The 15489-nt window shown below is 27.9% G+C and overlaps 1 protein-coding gene across 7 annotated transcripts in view; it reads left to right on the top strand.

The window, feature by feature from the left end:
* Nucleotides 1–6874, top strand: part of LOC107448900 (V-type proton ATPase 116 kDa subunit a 1) — a 30098-nt gene extending 23224 nt beyond the window's left edge. For 6 of the 7 annotated variants that reach the window (XM_071184111.1, XM_071184112.1, XM_071184110.1 and 3 more), the window contains 5 exons: nucleotides 718–940; nucleotides 2754–2846; nucleotides 4453–4609; nucleotides 5443–5614; nucleotides 6383–6874. In XM_071184111.1, coding sequence (XP_071040212.1) covers nucleotides 718–940; nucleotides 2754–2846; nucleotides 4453–4609; nucleotides 5443–5614; nucleotides 6383–6476 — 739 coding nt within the window. In that variant the 3' untranslated portion in view covers nucleotides 6477–6874. Of the gene's footprint in view, nucleotides 1–717; nucleotides 941–2753; nucleotides 2847–3528; nucleotides 3598–4452; nucleotides 4610–5442; nucleotides 5615–6382 lie in introns of those variants that run through there. The other variant, XM_071184113.1, reaches the window with a different exon arrangement.
* The last annotated feature ends 8615 nt before the right edge of the window (nucleotides 6875–15489 follow it).

Genomic DNA, 15489 nt, shown 5'->3' with positions numbered 1-15489 from the left:
TGATTCTTGTAAGAACTAAGTCTTTTCTTAAATTAGTTACAATAAAGTAGGATTTCAAATTCTTCATTGCTAGGCAATTATGCATCTTAGTTCAAAAAAATTATGAAAAGTATGCAAATTGATATCTTGTTATCAAGTTTGCACATAAAGTTTTAAGGGATTTTTCACTTTGAGTCACAATCACCCTTTTTAATTGTCATATTGGAATAGTGTCTCTATTGCTAGGTTTTACTTCTGTAATAGAACAATTCTCGAGACTTTTAAAAATTTAACACATTCCTACAACAGCCCGTTGTGGACTTGGTGGTCATGAAGGTTAAGGCTCCACAGTTTTGTGACCAACGGCATGATTGTTGTAATCTGGTTAGCACTGTGTACATGCCGCCTTTTCTTTCCAGACAAGCCGGTATTCATTGATCTGAAACTGGGTGGGCTTCAAGCCGCCATTGGGCATCGAACCCTAGTTCTTCACAATGACAGTTCAGTGCTTAACCACTGGCCCATCTTGATTCTACTTGCCTTTCAGACTAGAAAGTTGAAAGACAATTTTTCGAAATAATTTTCAATTATAAATTTATCTTTCTATTATTTTATAATATGTGAAAAAAAATAGGAGTTAAATTAAACTATTTTCGAAGAAACTGATTTTTTTTTTTAAAATCAGTGATAGCGTGAATTCATATTTCAGTTGACTTCAAGCTTTTGTTTTATTTATAGCTATTTCAGAAGATATTTGAACATTTTCTGTGAATTCATTCCCCAAGTGCTGTTTTTGCTTTCCATATTTGGCTACTTAGTAGTAATGATATTTATGAAATGGGTCTTGTATGATTCAACTCAATCTTCCTGTGCTCCCAGTCTTTTAATTTCTTTGATCAACATGTTTCTTATGAACTATCCTGGTGAACCCTGCTACTTAGAGAACATGTATGATGGGCAAGTAAGTATCTTTAAGCATCTCTGTGTTTTGAGTAATTATTATTTGAATTATTTAAGAACAAAAGTTATAGCTATTTATGTGAATAACTAGTGGTATAACTACCACTGTAATTATTAAACATCAGTTCACTAGTATATAAGACATGCTAACTTGAGTCAATCTTGAGGTACCTTTTCATAGATGAAGGTTGACATAGTCGTAAACACCTTTTCCCACAAACTGTTGACCGTGTTCTAAAAACAAATGATAATTTAAAGAGTTAGTTAAAAATAAGAGGAAATAGAATAGGCCATTTTGTGCATTCTGCTTGGAAGTCAAGAATTTATTCTCACAATGTTTTTTGTTTTTATATTTTATATCCGTCGTTGAACAGCCGACCCATTTTTGGGTTTACGATTACTAATGATCAACTCCGTAGCCTTGAAATTTTGAACCAATCCAGAAGACAGGGAAACTCCTGGATCAGTAATCAAAGAGGTATGATTTGTTATGGGAACATGGAGGACTTTGTGACTCGAAAGATTTAATGTGCATCAGTCACCATTTACTATACGGGGAGTCTTCGACCGGTAGGGATCGAACTCGTGAACTCTATGACATGGACTCAGTGCCCTACCAACCAGGCTATCCCAGCCCAAATCTCACAATGTTTGAATTAGTTATAAAGTTTGTTAACAGATAGTGCTCTACTAATTGAGAATCACTGTGAAATAGTGTTTTTTAAATTACCAAAGTGACACGTTCAATATAACTGATTCCTATTTAAATAGTTTAGTTGGAATGGTTTTACAGTTATACTGTTTTACAGTTTTTATCCGTTAATATTGCCATCTGTAGAAATACTTAGTAACTATTTTGAGTAAAACAAATCTAAGAAGAGGATAATAATGATTTATTTTATTCAGATGTGCAATATAATTTGAGTATTATAAATACAGATAATTGAATAATTTTTATGCATTCAAAATTTTTATTTAGTGACTTGGATTTTTAAATTATATTTCCACAATAATCTAAAAAAAGAAATAAAATAAAGGGTATAAAAATTTATGATGAACAATGGCTTCCTCTTATATAATAACTAAAGTGCTAATTGTAACCATTCTATGTGTGACAGTGTTCTGAAATCTGAAAATTAATTATTTCTTAATTATTAAGAAAATTATGTTTGAAATCATGCATACTTTGGTGAATTTTTTTACAATTGAATGAATTTCTGCCAGGTCAAACAAAAGGATATTATTTTTCTTTTCTTTGTTGTTTATTTATTTATTCATTTTTTAGAATTAAATGATTTTTTTCGTTGCAAATGTTTGAGGGCAAAATATTATGGACGTGTAGTTTTCAAACCACTTTTTTTTCCTAAGTAATTGTAGTGAATTTTTATTAACAAAATTATTTAAAAAAAAATTTTTTTTTTTCAGTTTTAATAAAAAAATTTTTTTTAAGCATTTCACGTTTTTATTTTTTGAGAGTAAAATGAAAATATGTTATCTACAAGTTCTGATTTTACATACATTCATTATAGGTGAAATATACATATATATACATTACTTGTGAAATATATCTATGTACATTATATGTATATAAATACAAAATTTACATATATTTTAAATTTTTCATATTTACAGCTATTACATTAAATTTTTTTATTTTTATTTGTTTTGAGGTTTTTTAAATTAATTAAAATAAATGAATTTGTTATGAATTTAATGCATAGTTTGGATTTTTGAATTTTTTATTTTTTACTTTTGTTTTTGATATTGTTGTAAATTTTAGATGGATTATTTAATTTGATCTTTTTCCCTTTTAGAATATTGTGCAAACATTTTTAGTGGCACTGGCATTTGTTTGTATTCCTTGGATGTTAATAATAAAACCAGTTGTAAAACATATGAACCGTCATGTAAGTATTTATTTTTTACAAAAGCGTACTTGTAAATTTTTTTTTAACCACTAAAACTTATAATAGTTTTCATATTATATAAAGAAATTTTTTGTGGCAACATTAAGTTACTATGCTATTTTACTAATACTATATTAACTTTTACGATTAATGAATGCTGTTTTAGTAAAATGTATTAATTTATAATAGTTATGTATTGATAAACACACCTATACAGAACATAGTAGACTATACTTTATTTAAAATCCTTTTTGTTTGTAAATAAAGGTTGCTGTAAGACAAACAATAGCATATAATTTAAGAAGTTGGGGGGCGGGCCAAAATAATCACGAGTCTCATTTTCAAATTGTTCAGGAGAGCATTTTTGTGGGAAAACCCCATAATTTCAATGTAGGTAATGAGATGTCTTTGTTTCATGCTATTTTTTAATGTAAATTCTAGAAACTTAAGTATCTATCTGGAAACAAAACTGAATAACAGTTTGGTATAAAAATGTCAACTATGAAAATAGTTTATCACTCTATTATTTTATACCCTTTAATTGTTGAGTTTATGTTTTATGTGAATGAGTCAATCTTTGATCCTTGATTTTAAGAAACATTATTTCTTTAATGTTTTTATATTATCTATTTTTAATGTTTTATATTGAGCGACATTAAATTTAGCAATTTTTTATTTCTAGCATTCTAATGAGGTAAGTTTATATCATGTATCATGCTTTGCAAATATTCAATGAAATAGTTATCTTTTCTTTGAAAATGTTTTAAAATATCAATAATTAGATAAATTAAATAAATTTTGATTTTAAATTTGACAACTTTTATGTTAAAATTGAAATGTTATGGCGACTCATTTCATATTATATAGAAGATTGTTTTCCTCTTATGCTTAAAGGGATTTTAAAGATTTGTTAGTAAATAAATTTTATTTAAAAGATTGAAATTTAAAGCCTGAAATTAGAATTTTATAATAACCTTTTTTCTCTTGTTTTTAATGCTAAATTTATAAAATATTTAAATCTAAATATTAACATTTTTAACTAACTCGTCATTCATATTAAGATTTGATGTAAATATTTTCATAGCTTTTTAATTAAGATACATTGTTTTTTTTAATGTGTTCAGTCTAAAATTTACTTTTTGTAAATTAATGTATCTTCCTCCTATGTTATACGACCGTATTTTAAATTAGATACTGTAAACAAATGATGTTTTTCTAATCGTGAGAAAGGTTTGCAATATTAAAAATATTTGTATTAAGAAAAAAGTATTTGATTTTAAAATAATCAAACACAAATTTTTGTGATAAATTTAAGTAATAAAGGAATGATATTATGCATTTGTTACACTGGTTGTCCAAAAAATGACTGACAATATTAATATTCAGTTTACAGTGTTTTGTTTTGGAAACTAAAAATTTATTCTCCCCAATTAATAGATAAAAAATTATGATTTTTGATATTTTTTTTTCTCCAGAAAGTTTAGAAGGTAATATATTTCTTGGTAAAGAATATTTTGCTTTGAGCTTTATGTTAATTTTTGTTACTTTTCTTGGTGGAAATAATTTTTACTTTTAAAAACACAATTTTCTTATTATTTTTATTTAGAGATATGAAGTGACACCAGCTGAAGGACATGAAGAGGAAGAAGGTTTTGGTGAACTTTTTATTCACCAAGCTATTCATACCATAGAATACTGTTTAGGTTCCATATCACACACTGCCTCATATCTCCGATTGTGGGCTTTAAGTTTAGCTCATGCACGTGAGTCTTTCATTTCCATTAATCAAATTTTAGTTTTTGTCCATTTTTTATTATTTTTATAGGTAGAAAAACATTGTAAATTGGATTATAGAAACTCAGTTCCCTTTTGTGTTCAATTATCTTAATTAAAATATGATAATGAAGTGTGTTATTAGTTAAATCTGCTATATTAAAATAAAAGTACTGAAATTAAGTGTTATTCATAATGATCTTAGTTAAAAGAAACTAGAAACTAATTAAATATAATTAATTAGATATATGATATTAGTTAATAACTGAGATTTTTTGTGTTTATTAAATTTTAGTTGAATTTTAAATTTAGGACTATTTTGACAAAAGGAGCAATAATAGAAATCTCACTAGTAATATTTAAAAAATTTTTCTTGCTTCAAATTTTATTAAAATTTATTCTTTACTTTCTATTACTTGTTACAATTGCGTTTAATTTTTTTAAAATGATTTTTATTGGTTGCTGATCTTTATTTTTCAATTTATTTTATGATTTTATTCATTTTTTTATGAAAAGGATGTTTTGTTAAAAAGCGTATCACTATAAGTTTATTCTGTTCACTTTATTCTATAAGTAGCTTCTGGCTATTTTCCTTTTATTTTTTAATGAATTACCTCTTTTTATGAAACACTTATAACATTCATAACATTCAATTAAAATAAATAATTTGCTTTTTTAATGAGTTAGCTCTTTTTATGAAACACTTATAGCTTAACACTTATACTTAAGAATGGTTTGAAATATTTAGACAATAATTAGATTGCTATACATATTATTATTCTTATAACTTTATTTATATTTGTTTTAATTTCTCTTTTTTTAGAATTATCTGAAGTTTTGTGGAATATGGTGATGAAAATGTCTCTTGGTATACCATCATATGCTGGTTGTATAGCAGTTTTTGCAATATTTGCCGCCTGGGCTGTACTTACTATAGGAATTCTTTTAATTATGGAAGGATTATCTGCATTTTTGCATGCCTTACGTTTGCATTGGTAGGTACCTTCTAAAAATATGAGATGCAATTTTTATAAAAAATTATTTCTTCTCAAAATAAAGTTACTTAAGACATTAATGTACTAGTTATGGGATAAAAACTGATAATTAATCTAAATTTTACATATATACATTACTAATTGATAGGTAGGGATTTTTATATATCTTAAAACATTTCCTAAAGTTAGAGGGTTTTCTTAAAAAAATCAAAGTGCATAGCATTTTTAAAAAGTGCTTATCTTGGTTTTATGCTTTTTAAAAGCCCATAAAGGTGTTGTTTTATTTGGAGTTTGTAAAAAGTGCTTAATTTTTTCATCTTTTAAAAAGAGATTTTTTTCTTTGCTGTATCGATTGTTGTTCTAAATTACAAAAAAATGCAGGATTTTCACAATTTTCTCTGCAATATTTATCGAAAACTAGTTATTTTATCATGATTCTGTGAAGTTTTTGAAAATGTTTTTGAATTTTATTAATTTTATCTTTATAAAATTAAGAACTTTAAACGATAGAATTTTTTTTTAATTACTGCACAGATTCTAATTATGTTTTTTTTTTTTTTTGGAAAGTGATTAAAAATATTTTTTGAGTGCTTAAAAGGTGCTCATTTTTTGTTGAAAAATCTGGCTACGCACCCTGAAAATTCGTATTGAACTTTACTACCTATCATATTTACTTTTTGTAACTTAATTTATTTCAGTGTGTTAAATTATTATATTACTTTTATGAATAATTTAATTATATAGATTAATTTCTTTACTTCTTTTCAGGGTTGAGTTTCAAAGTAAATTTTATGATGGGCAAGGATACGCTTTTGTGCCGTTTTCTTTTACAGCTATTGTTGATGGAAGTTTAGATGAATAATACAGTCTCCTTGTTACATCTATATATTATCCTAGAGTTTATGAACATCGATTTATTTATAAACAAGATTTTTGTGATACATAAACATTCCAGTTCTACAAATTATATATAATTAATTAAGAAAAACGAATTGGATCAATTTTACTAACAAATGCTCAAGTACAATCTTAAATACTATTTATTGAACTTTTTAAATCTATATTTAATGTCAGAAAATTTATAATGTTGAAAGAATGTATTGCCAAAGTGCTTATGGAATTAGATTGTTTTAGTCATTTTAGTAAACAAAGATTTTAAATATTTTCCACTATTTTGTGAACTGTATTTAAAGAGCTTTTCATATTTTAAACTTGTACTTCATATATATTATATTCAAGAATAAATATATTTTGCTCAAATGTTTATATTGTTTGAAATAATATTAAGAATTTTCAGATACTGAGTCATTAGTATTTTTCATAGGACTATAGTATTAAAAAAATTTTGGGGAAGACAAGAGTACAATGAAACAAAATTTACTAAGTTTTTTCTAGCCACAATTTTGCCTGCATAGAATGCAATTAATGCACTTTTTACATCTTGTGTTTTCCAAACTTAAATTAATTTTGATTAGTTTCTGAAACATCTTATTATTGGGAGGACAGCAATATTAAAGGTTTAGCATTTTCAGTGTATACCTTGTAGCAGGTATACACTGAATATCAGATGATAAGCTATAGCTTATCTTTCAAAATTCCAACCACTTTAAGAATACCTAAAATACTAAATTTTTAACTGAAGCTGTGTGTTAGATAACATTACAAGTTTCAATTATTTTTGTGACTGCCACTGTCATATTATTATTGAATAGAACTTGGGGTAATTGATAATTTTTTTTGAGTAATTGATTAAAAAAGTGATTAATTTTTAACTGTTCTGTGTTTGATTAAAATACAAATTTCAAGAGCTTCCTTACAGTTATAGGTATAATTTTTTGAAATATAGCTGAGAAAAATAAATTTAAAAAAAAAACACAAGCAATTAAATATATTTTTAATTGTATTTTATTTACAATGTACACATGAAAATTTGTTAAAATAGAAATATCTAATGAAAAGTCAGAGTAGATGAATTGTATGTTTTATAAAAAAATAAACAAATATGTTAAAATGATTTTGTATAATTTTTTTAAAAATTACTTAACTTCGGCACTTTAAAAATGCTCTAATCTTTTTTATTTTCCGAATTCAAAACTTTATAATGTTTCTGATAACCCGATTTATATCCAGGACAGAAACAACAAGGCATATTTTAAATTCAGATAAATAACGTAAGGATTTAAATAACATCCAGATAAAGTTGCCAAATAAAGAAAAATAAACTTTTAAATTTCAGTTAAATAAATGGCCCTTGACAGACTTCGTTACCCACAGCAACATATGCTTAAAAATTAAAATAATAATTTTATTTATTTAATTGGTGTGTTCTTGCTTGAATTTCACTAAAATCCAGCTCCCTTCTCAGAGGGAAGAAAAAATGAAATCGGTCAAAAAATGTAGCTTATCTCTAACAAATAATTAATAGAATTTCTTTATATATCCATCATAAATTTCATTGTTTGAAGATACATCAATTTTAAATTCTTTGTTTTCACGTTAATTCGTGAAATGTATGAAATGCAGAAAAATAGTGTCAGGAAATGTGAATAAAAGCATAGCCGATATTCGTGAAAAAAATGCATTTCTCCCCGTACACCAGTAGACTGATCATTTAGACACGGTCCCCTGTCGACACGAAGTCAAGCATCATTGACTGCGGTCAGTGTACGGGTGGTTGTCCACTTTGATCAGGCTACGATGGGACCGAGGGAGTGCGGTTTCAGTCCTTGTTAAACTGTTTACCATAAGAAGTGGTCAGGTTTTGGGCTAGCAAAATATGGGGACCATCCCATCCGCAGAGGATCAATTTTGCGATGGGACGTCTTTGAATCATCATCCCAGAATCATGTTTCCCAGACTGTTGCCAATAGCTAATTGGGCAGCTCTAGTGTGATGTAAATAAACAACTAAACACTACTGCATTTTACTCCCCGGGGCATAACTGGGGTATTTTAGCAGCTGAGGTAAAATTTAGTTTTTGCTCCACCTCACTTCACCATGCTTTTCAAGAGAATTTTCAATTTTAGAGTATGGGCAGGGCCGGATTAACCTATAGGCACACTAGGCACGTGCCTAGGGCCTACAAAATTCAGGGGCCTACTAAAAACTTGGGAGAAAAAAATTTGTTGACAAAAGTAATTTAGCTTTAAAAACAACAAGTGTATTTTGCACAAAATTATGAAGATACAAATAAAAATATAATATTTTTCGGTAATAAATTATTTTGCAGAATCTTATGATATTACTTTTTTGGATTCAACGAAATCTTGTATTATGCTGTCGAATTCCAAACTACGTAAAATGTCGTATTCAATAGACATAAGTTCGAGCGATGCCAAATGATCTTGATTCATTGTTGAACGCAAATAATTTTTTATCAATTTTAATCTGGAGAAAGATCTTTCTCCTTCTGCATTAGAAACAAGAATCGACAAATATCACTATCAATTTCACTGTTTTCTTTGCTGGTTTGTTGTTGTATTGTTGACGTGAAGTGTTTACATAGTTATCGATCGAACAAATCATAATGGTATTATCGATATCAACTGCAATATCGGTAATATGTCGGTATTGCAGATAAAGTTCGATAAACAAATTTGTAAATTAAAATCCATATTAATAAAAATGTAAAAAAAATATGCAAGAAAATTTTAGCATATATTTTGAAAAGGGGGAGGAGTGGGGGAAGGGGGAGGAGTGGGGGAAGGGCCCAAAAAGGGCTATGCCTAGGGCCTACGAAAGGTATAATCCGGCTCTGAGTATGGGTATGTAATTATTATGATTGTCAGGTATGCTTCTGGGTTTAAAACAATAAGATAAGTAAAATATTTAAGACAACAATACTTGGAAGATATATTTGAATAACACTTAGCTGCCAACTCTACTGGATTTTTCAGTAGGTTACTAGATTTTGCCGATTTTTCCTGGTTTTTGTACATTTTAGAAAATTCTCTAAAATTGTGTAAGTTTCCCCCCCCCCCAAAAAAAATCCCTATTGAAATCGAATTTTTGTACTGTTTATTGATTGTTTGCTTGAATATTTAAATAAGAATTATTAATACGTAATGAAGCAAACCCCATTTATAGAAATCAGAACAAAACTTTTTCTAAAATGTTGAGTTAAAATAAAAATCCTATTTTCCTAAATCCTGAGTTCCATAAAAGGAGGCAAGGAAGGAGTTATGCATTTTAAAGATTATAATCTGTTATATTATTATATGCATATTATAATCAGCATATATTCTTTAAAATTAATTTTTAGAAAAGAAACTAAGATCAAACAAATTAAATTTCATAAAACAATCTTCAATTTAAACATAGATTTCTGTTTCAAACTTTTTTAAAAATTTTAAACAATTAAAGTAAAAAAAAATCTATGAAATGCTGCAGACTGATGAGCCAGTTTTTACGGATTTTTTTTCTTCTCAAACATATGATTTGTCGTTCTCGAGAGTGATTTTTTTTTATTACAAATTTTATCAATAAAATTGCGCAAGAAATAAAAATTTATAAATATAGTTCTTTTTTCAAATGTAAGATATACTTCAAAAGTTTAAGAAGATTATTTTGGTTTCCGCTTAACCTATTTATTTGCAGATTTATTGACAAAAGCTAGTTTTTAGAAAAGCGTCCTTTAATGGCTACGCCCAGGTTCAAATATTCTCTTTTGCATTCCTTTAGCTACGCAGCTGCTCTCTCCTTCGTTAATTTTTAGTAATTAAAAAATAGTCAATCCAACTAGTAATTACGTTTTCTTTCTACTGTATTGCATTTTTTTAAAAATTAGATTTTTTAGAATATTTTAAAGGAATTCATCAATTTTCCCTTAATTTCTAATAAATTAGTTTTAAATCTTTTTTCAAAAATTTTAAAGATTTTTAATTTTTTTAAAATTTTTTCCCTTTATATTTGTTTTAAACTGTTTGAAAAATTAAATTTTAAATAAATTATTAAATGTTTAAATTTAATTTTGTAAAGAATCTGATCTCACTTCCTCAATTTAGACATAAATCTGAAGGGCAGGGGAGTTTTCTCAACACCCCAATACCCATGGTACGATTCAGCAATCGACCACTGGATTTTTGATTCAACGGTTTTTACGAGCTCGTATATCGCATGTACTTGACGGTTCGTATCGACGTCGAGGATCGCACCACTGACCGAAGGCTGAAAACGTTGGACGCATCACGTTCGAAAGTTGTGGGGGAATTTTTCAGTAATAATACAATGTTACCAAAGTTATGTACCTAAATATTTTCATGACAGGTCTGGCAAAAATAGTTTTTTTTTCTTTCTTAGCTTTTAATCTATTTGAAAAAGTTAGTTTCTAGTTATGATTATTTTTTTTTTATTGTTTTCTTTTTAATTCTCTGTCTATTATTTTGTTAAGATCGGAAAGAGATCGATGTTTTGCTTGGCGATAAATTTGGCTTGCTTCGCTTAGAAAACATTTGACATATGTTTATAGCCAAGCTCCACTTGAAATGTAAACACTAGTTAGTCGGAAAGTGGGCGAAAGTTTAATTGACTATAAACTTTGCTTGGCGATAAAAAGACGTAATAATTTTTCTTTCGAAGTGATAAAATATTCCATTATTCATTTATAATCAGAAATTTATCATATAATTTAAATATTAAAAAAATAAATACTTATTTGTCGTGATTTTTACAAGTATCCATGCTACAGAGCGTTCGACCAAGTGGTCACGTGTCCCTCCTCTAAACGCTCCGTAACGAGGAGGTAAAAGGTTCGTGCTCCATATCCCACAGTAACCCTAGCTTTGTTGTAGCTAGCTTAGTGCTGTTTGTTCTTCAGCTTGAAAAGAGCTAATGACTTATAATATAATATATATGCAAGTAGGCATACGTCTGTCTAACAATAAATAGGTACTTTTTTTACGTCGCACTAGAGATGCACGATGGGCTATTGGCGACGGTTTGGGAAACATCCCTGAGGATGATCCGAAGACATGTAATCGCAATTTCGATCCTCTGCAGAGGGGATGGCTCCCCTGCTTAGGTAGCTCGACGACCTGCGCGCGAAACGCACTTTACGGTAGAACAGTTTAACGAGGACCGATACCGCCCAGCCTCGGTCCCTACGGATTCTGATCAAAGTGGTCACCCACCCGCTTACTGATGGCAGCCAGTGATGCTTGACTTCGGTGTTCTACTGGGAACCGTGTCTTTACTATCAGTCCTCTTCGGGACATATAAATAAAAAGTAATTTTATTAATTTGCAAGCAATAATCATAAATATACTATATTTACAAATATTAAAAAGCAAATATATTTTTTAATCAACAATTAATAGCTTTGGACAAATCTAAGTATTTTTGATAAATTTTCTGTAAATATTTCTACACATATCTTAGATCTGAAATGATTTCAAATTCTGCTTGCAGCGGTTAGGAAACGTTTAAAATTTGCATTATCATCAAACGCGGAGATCTTTTCAAGTTCGAGAAACTAGAAAAGCGTGAAAATTTCAGTTACTTAGATTGAAGGGCCGGGATAGCCTGGTCGGTAGGGCGCTGAGCCCATGTCCAAGAGGTCGGGGGTTCGATCCTCACCTGCCGAAGACTCCCCGTGCAGTAAATGGTGACTGATGGACCTTAAATCTGTCGAGTCTCAAAGTCCTCCATGTTCCCATAACAAATCAATACCTCTGGGGGTACTGATCCAGGAGTTTCCTTGTCTTCTGGATTGGTTCAAAATTACAAGGCTACGGAGTTGAACATTAGTAGTCGTAAACCCATGAAATTGGGTCGGCTGTTCAACGACGGTTATAAAATAAAATGAAAATTACTTTGATTTTTTCCTTATTCACGAAAGCAAGTAAATAAAAGCGAGTTGACAAATATTTCCGAGAATCGTCAAGTTCCCAGAAATGTTCTATTGTTACTGTGATTCAGCATAAAGGAATAAGATTTTTAATCGACAACCCTAAATTTTGCAAATCACTATTCAAATGTGTGATCGATAAAATAGCATCATCAGATGTCTGATAAAGATAGTCACGTTTTCTTGATAGGCACTTTTAAACAAATAAAAACTACATGAATGAAGTGCAAGAAAAGCTTATACAAAGGGAGCGCCATCATACATCTTTTTATATATTTTTTTTCTATTTTTTACAATTAGTTTTAAAGTGCATATCTAAAGTTCAGGTGTACCTAGAACAATGGTAAAATGAATCCAAATATACAGACAGAAATATATTTATTTAGCTTTATTGTCACAGATTAAATGCCCAGTGATGTTTAAGTTTTATACGATTGTTATAGATAACAAAATGGTGTCACAAACTGTTTAAGAGTTCCTTTCAAAGGAATATATATATATATATATATATATTTTTTTTTTTTTTTTTTTTTTTTTTTTTTTTTTTTTTTTTTTTTTTTTTTTTTTTTTTTTTTTTTTTTTTTTTTTTNGAATCGTAAAGAAAATAATAAGAACCGTAAAAAATGATTTTTGCGAATAATAAAAAAACAAAGCATATTTTGCAAATTTTACAGATTTTTATTATAATTATTGGTAGAAGAATTCCATAGCTATTTTTTCATACAATTTGTTTACCATATAATGTTTTCTAACAAAACGTGGCGTTGGAGTTTAGATGATACATTATAATTTCATTGCCATACAGTGACAAACGAGGTAAATTTTGTAGGATAAAATGAATTTTTCTATTTATAGCCCCGCATATTCACTGTATAGCCACGCATCTTCAATGTAATAGTTAAAAGTTAAAACAGAAGTTATTGATTTAAACTATTAATTGAATAAATAACCGTTCTTATAACTATAAATAATTTTTAGTAAGAAAAAAAATACTTTCTTTTAATTCCATATTTTAGTAATGATATTTGGTCGATTAGGACATTTTTCAGTTTGAGATTCCAGTCAATTTAAGAGTCTATACAGTGGCAATTAATTATTTTTTATTGTAATACTTGGGTCTCAGGTGTATTCTGTGAACATTTGTTTTTTAGTGAGAAATAAAATAATCTAAGTTCATTTCACATTTTAGTAAAGACAATCAGGGTTAGTTAAGACTCTTTTCAATTCGAGATATCAGGAAATTCAAGAGCTTATAAAGTAGCGATTAATTATTTAACTTGGCCCACAATTGCATTTATGCATTTAATGTTTCGATGTATGGAAGTTTTCGAAACGATGTAGGTTTTTGCAAGTTACCCTTCAATGAGAGGTAACTGAAATTGAAAGTAGACATTCAGTTATTAGGCTAATAATAGTAAACATCAAAATTGAACCTTTTCATTGTAAAGGTTATAATTGAAAAAAATATGTGTAAATCAAACCTAAAATACGAAAAAGTAAAGACATTACTAAAAATGAATTTAGCGATAAATTCTGTACAGTATGAATATTAAAATTAGGTTCTAAATGAATTGAATATGTTAATTTTATGTTTAGTAATAACTAAAATTATATTAAGTTTTTTTTTATAATCACAAGAACATTTTATCAAAAAGAAAAGAAAAAAGTATGTAAAATGTTCATTAATTTAATGCCAAATACAAGCATTTTTTTAAAAAAGAAAATTAAGATCAAGTTGTTTCAATTAATTTAATACCAAATACAAGCATTTTTTTAAAAACGAAAATTAAGATCAGGTTGTTTCTTAAACTTTACTATGCTTTTATTGTTCTTACTTTGCATTATTAATGAAAATTATTAATAATTTGCATTACATTCCTTGTAATCTGTTTCTTATTTGATCTGGTAGTTTTATTTTAAAAATATTTCATACACATTCATCCAGTTTGTACTCAAACTTCATATTTGGAGTACATGTTTAGATATCGATCATCAAACCATAATCAGTAGAAAATATTCATTTCAAAATTTCGTTAACTTTTTCAGTTCATGGTCACTAAAATTACAATCAGATAGAGAGTAGTCGATCTGATAAAAAAGATTATAATCATCAAAAACGTGCGTAAAAGTTTTTAAAAAAATTTCAGCTTAGCATTTTTTTTTTGCCATTTTAATAGCCTTCTAAATGTTTACGAACTTTACATAGAATTCGAACAAAGATTCTTACAGCAGACCTCCTTACGACAAGCCCCCATTTAACGAGAGTGCAGTTTTAACGAGAAAAATGGAGCGTTATTCTTATTTTATTTTATTGTATTTATTTCTTATTTTATTTTATTTATTTATTTATTTTTATGCTCTGTAAAGTAATAAAATCCTTTAGTGAGCAATTTTCTCTCGGTTTTTAGGATTTAAAGATGAAATTAATTTTGGATACATGCGATGGTATTAAAATGAATGAAAAAAAAACATAAAACATAACAAGTAAAAAGCAGAAGACAAATATTTTCTTTAAGTATTGGTATCCAATACTGCCGTGACATACACCAGATAGCAACGAGAGGCTGATTTTAATGTCAGTAACAACTTTTATCACAATGCTCAGCAAGGTTTATAAATGGTTAGCAATTAAACCAGGAAAATGTTAAATTTAACTGTTCTAGCGTACGCACTATGAAGTTCGCAATAAGCTTGCATAAACAATCTTTTTAAGTCAAGTTTGAATCTGCAACATATATAAGTTTGAATCTGCAACTTCAGTAGCAAGTTTGATATACAAGAATATATATATATATATATATATATATATACACACATTACCAGAAAAACAGTTTTGCAAATTATTGTAAAGAAAAGTTTTTTGAAGGATAAAAAATTGTTTTGTACATTTTAATAACCATTATTGGATGAGAATATTCTTGTAAATATTTGTTATTTAAAATATTTGATTGCCACAATTTTGCAACAATAGGGATATCTTGCAATTTGCATTATCTTCCGTACGTAATAATTTACTTGCGCACTTCTAGAG

Source organism: Parasteatoda tepidariorum, chromosome 8 (genome assembly GCF_043381705.1).
Source record: "Parasteatoda tepidariorum isolate YZ-2023 chromosome 8, CAS_Ptep_4.0, whole genome shotgun sequence".
Lineage (NCBI taxonomy): Eukaryota > Metazoa > Arthropoda > Arachnida > Araneae > Theridiidae > Parasteatoda > Parasteatoda tepidariorum.
The sequence above is the reverse complement of the archived record's forward strand: the minus strand, read 5'-3'. Positions and strand labels throughout refer to the sequence as shown.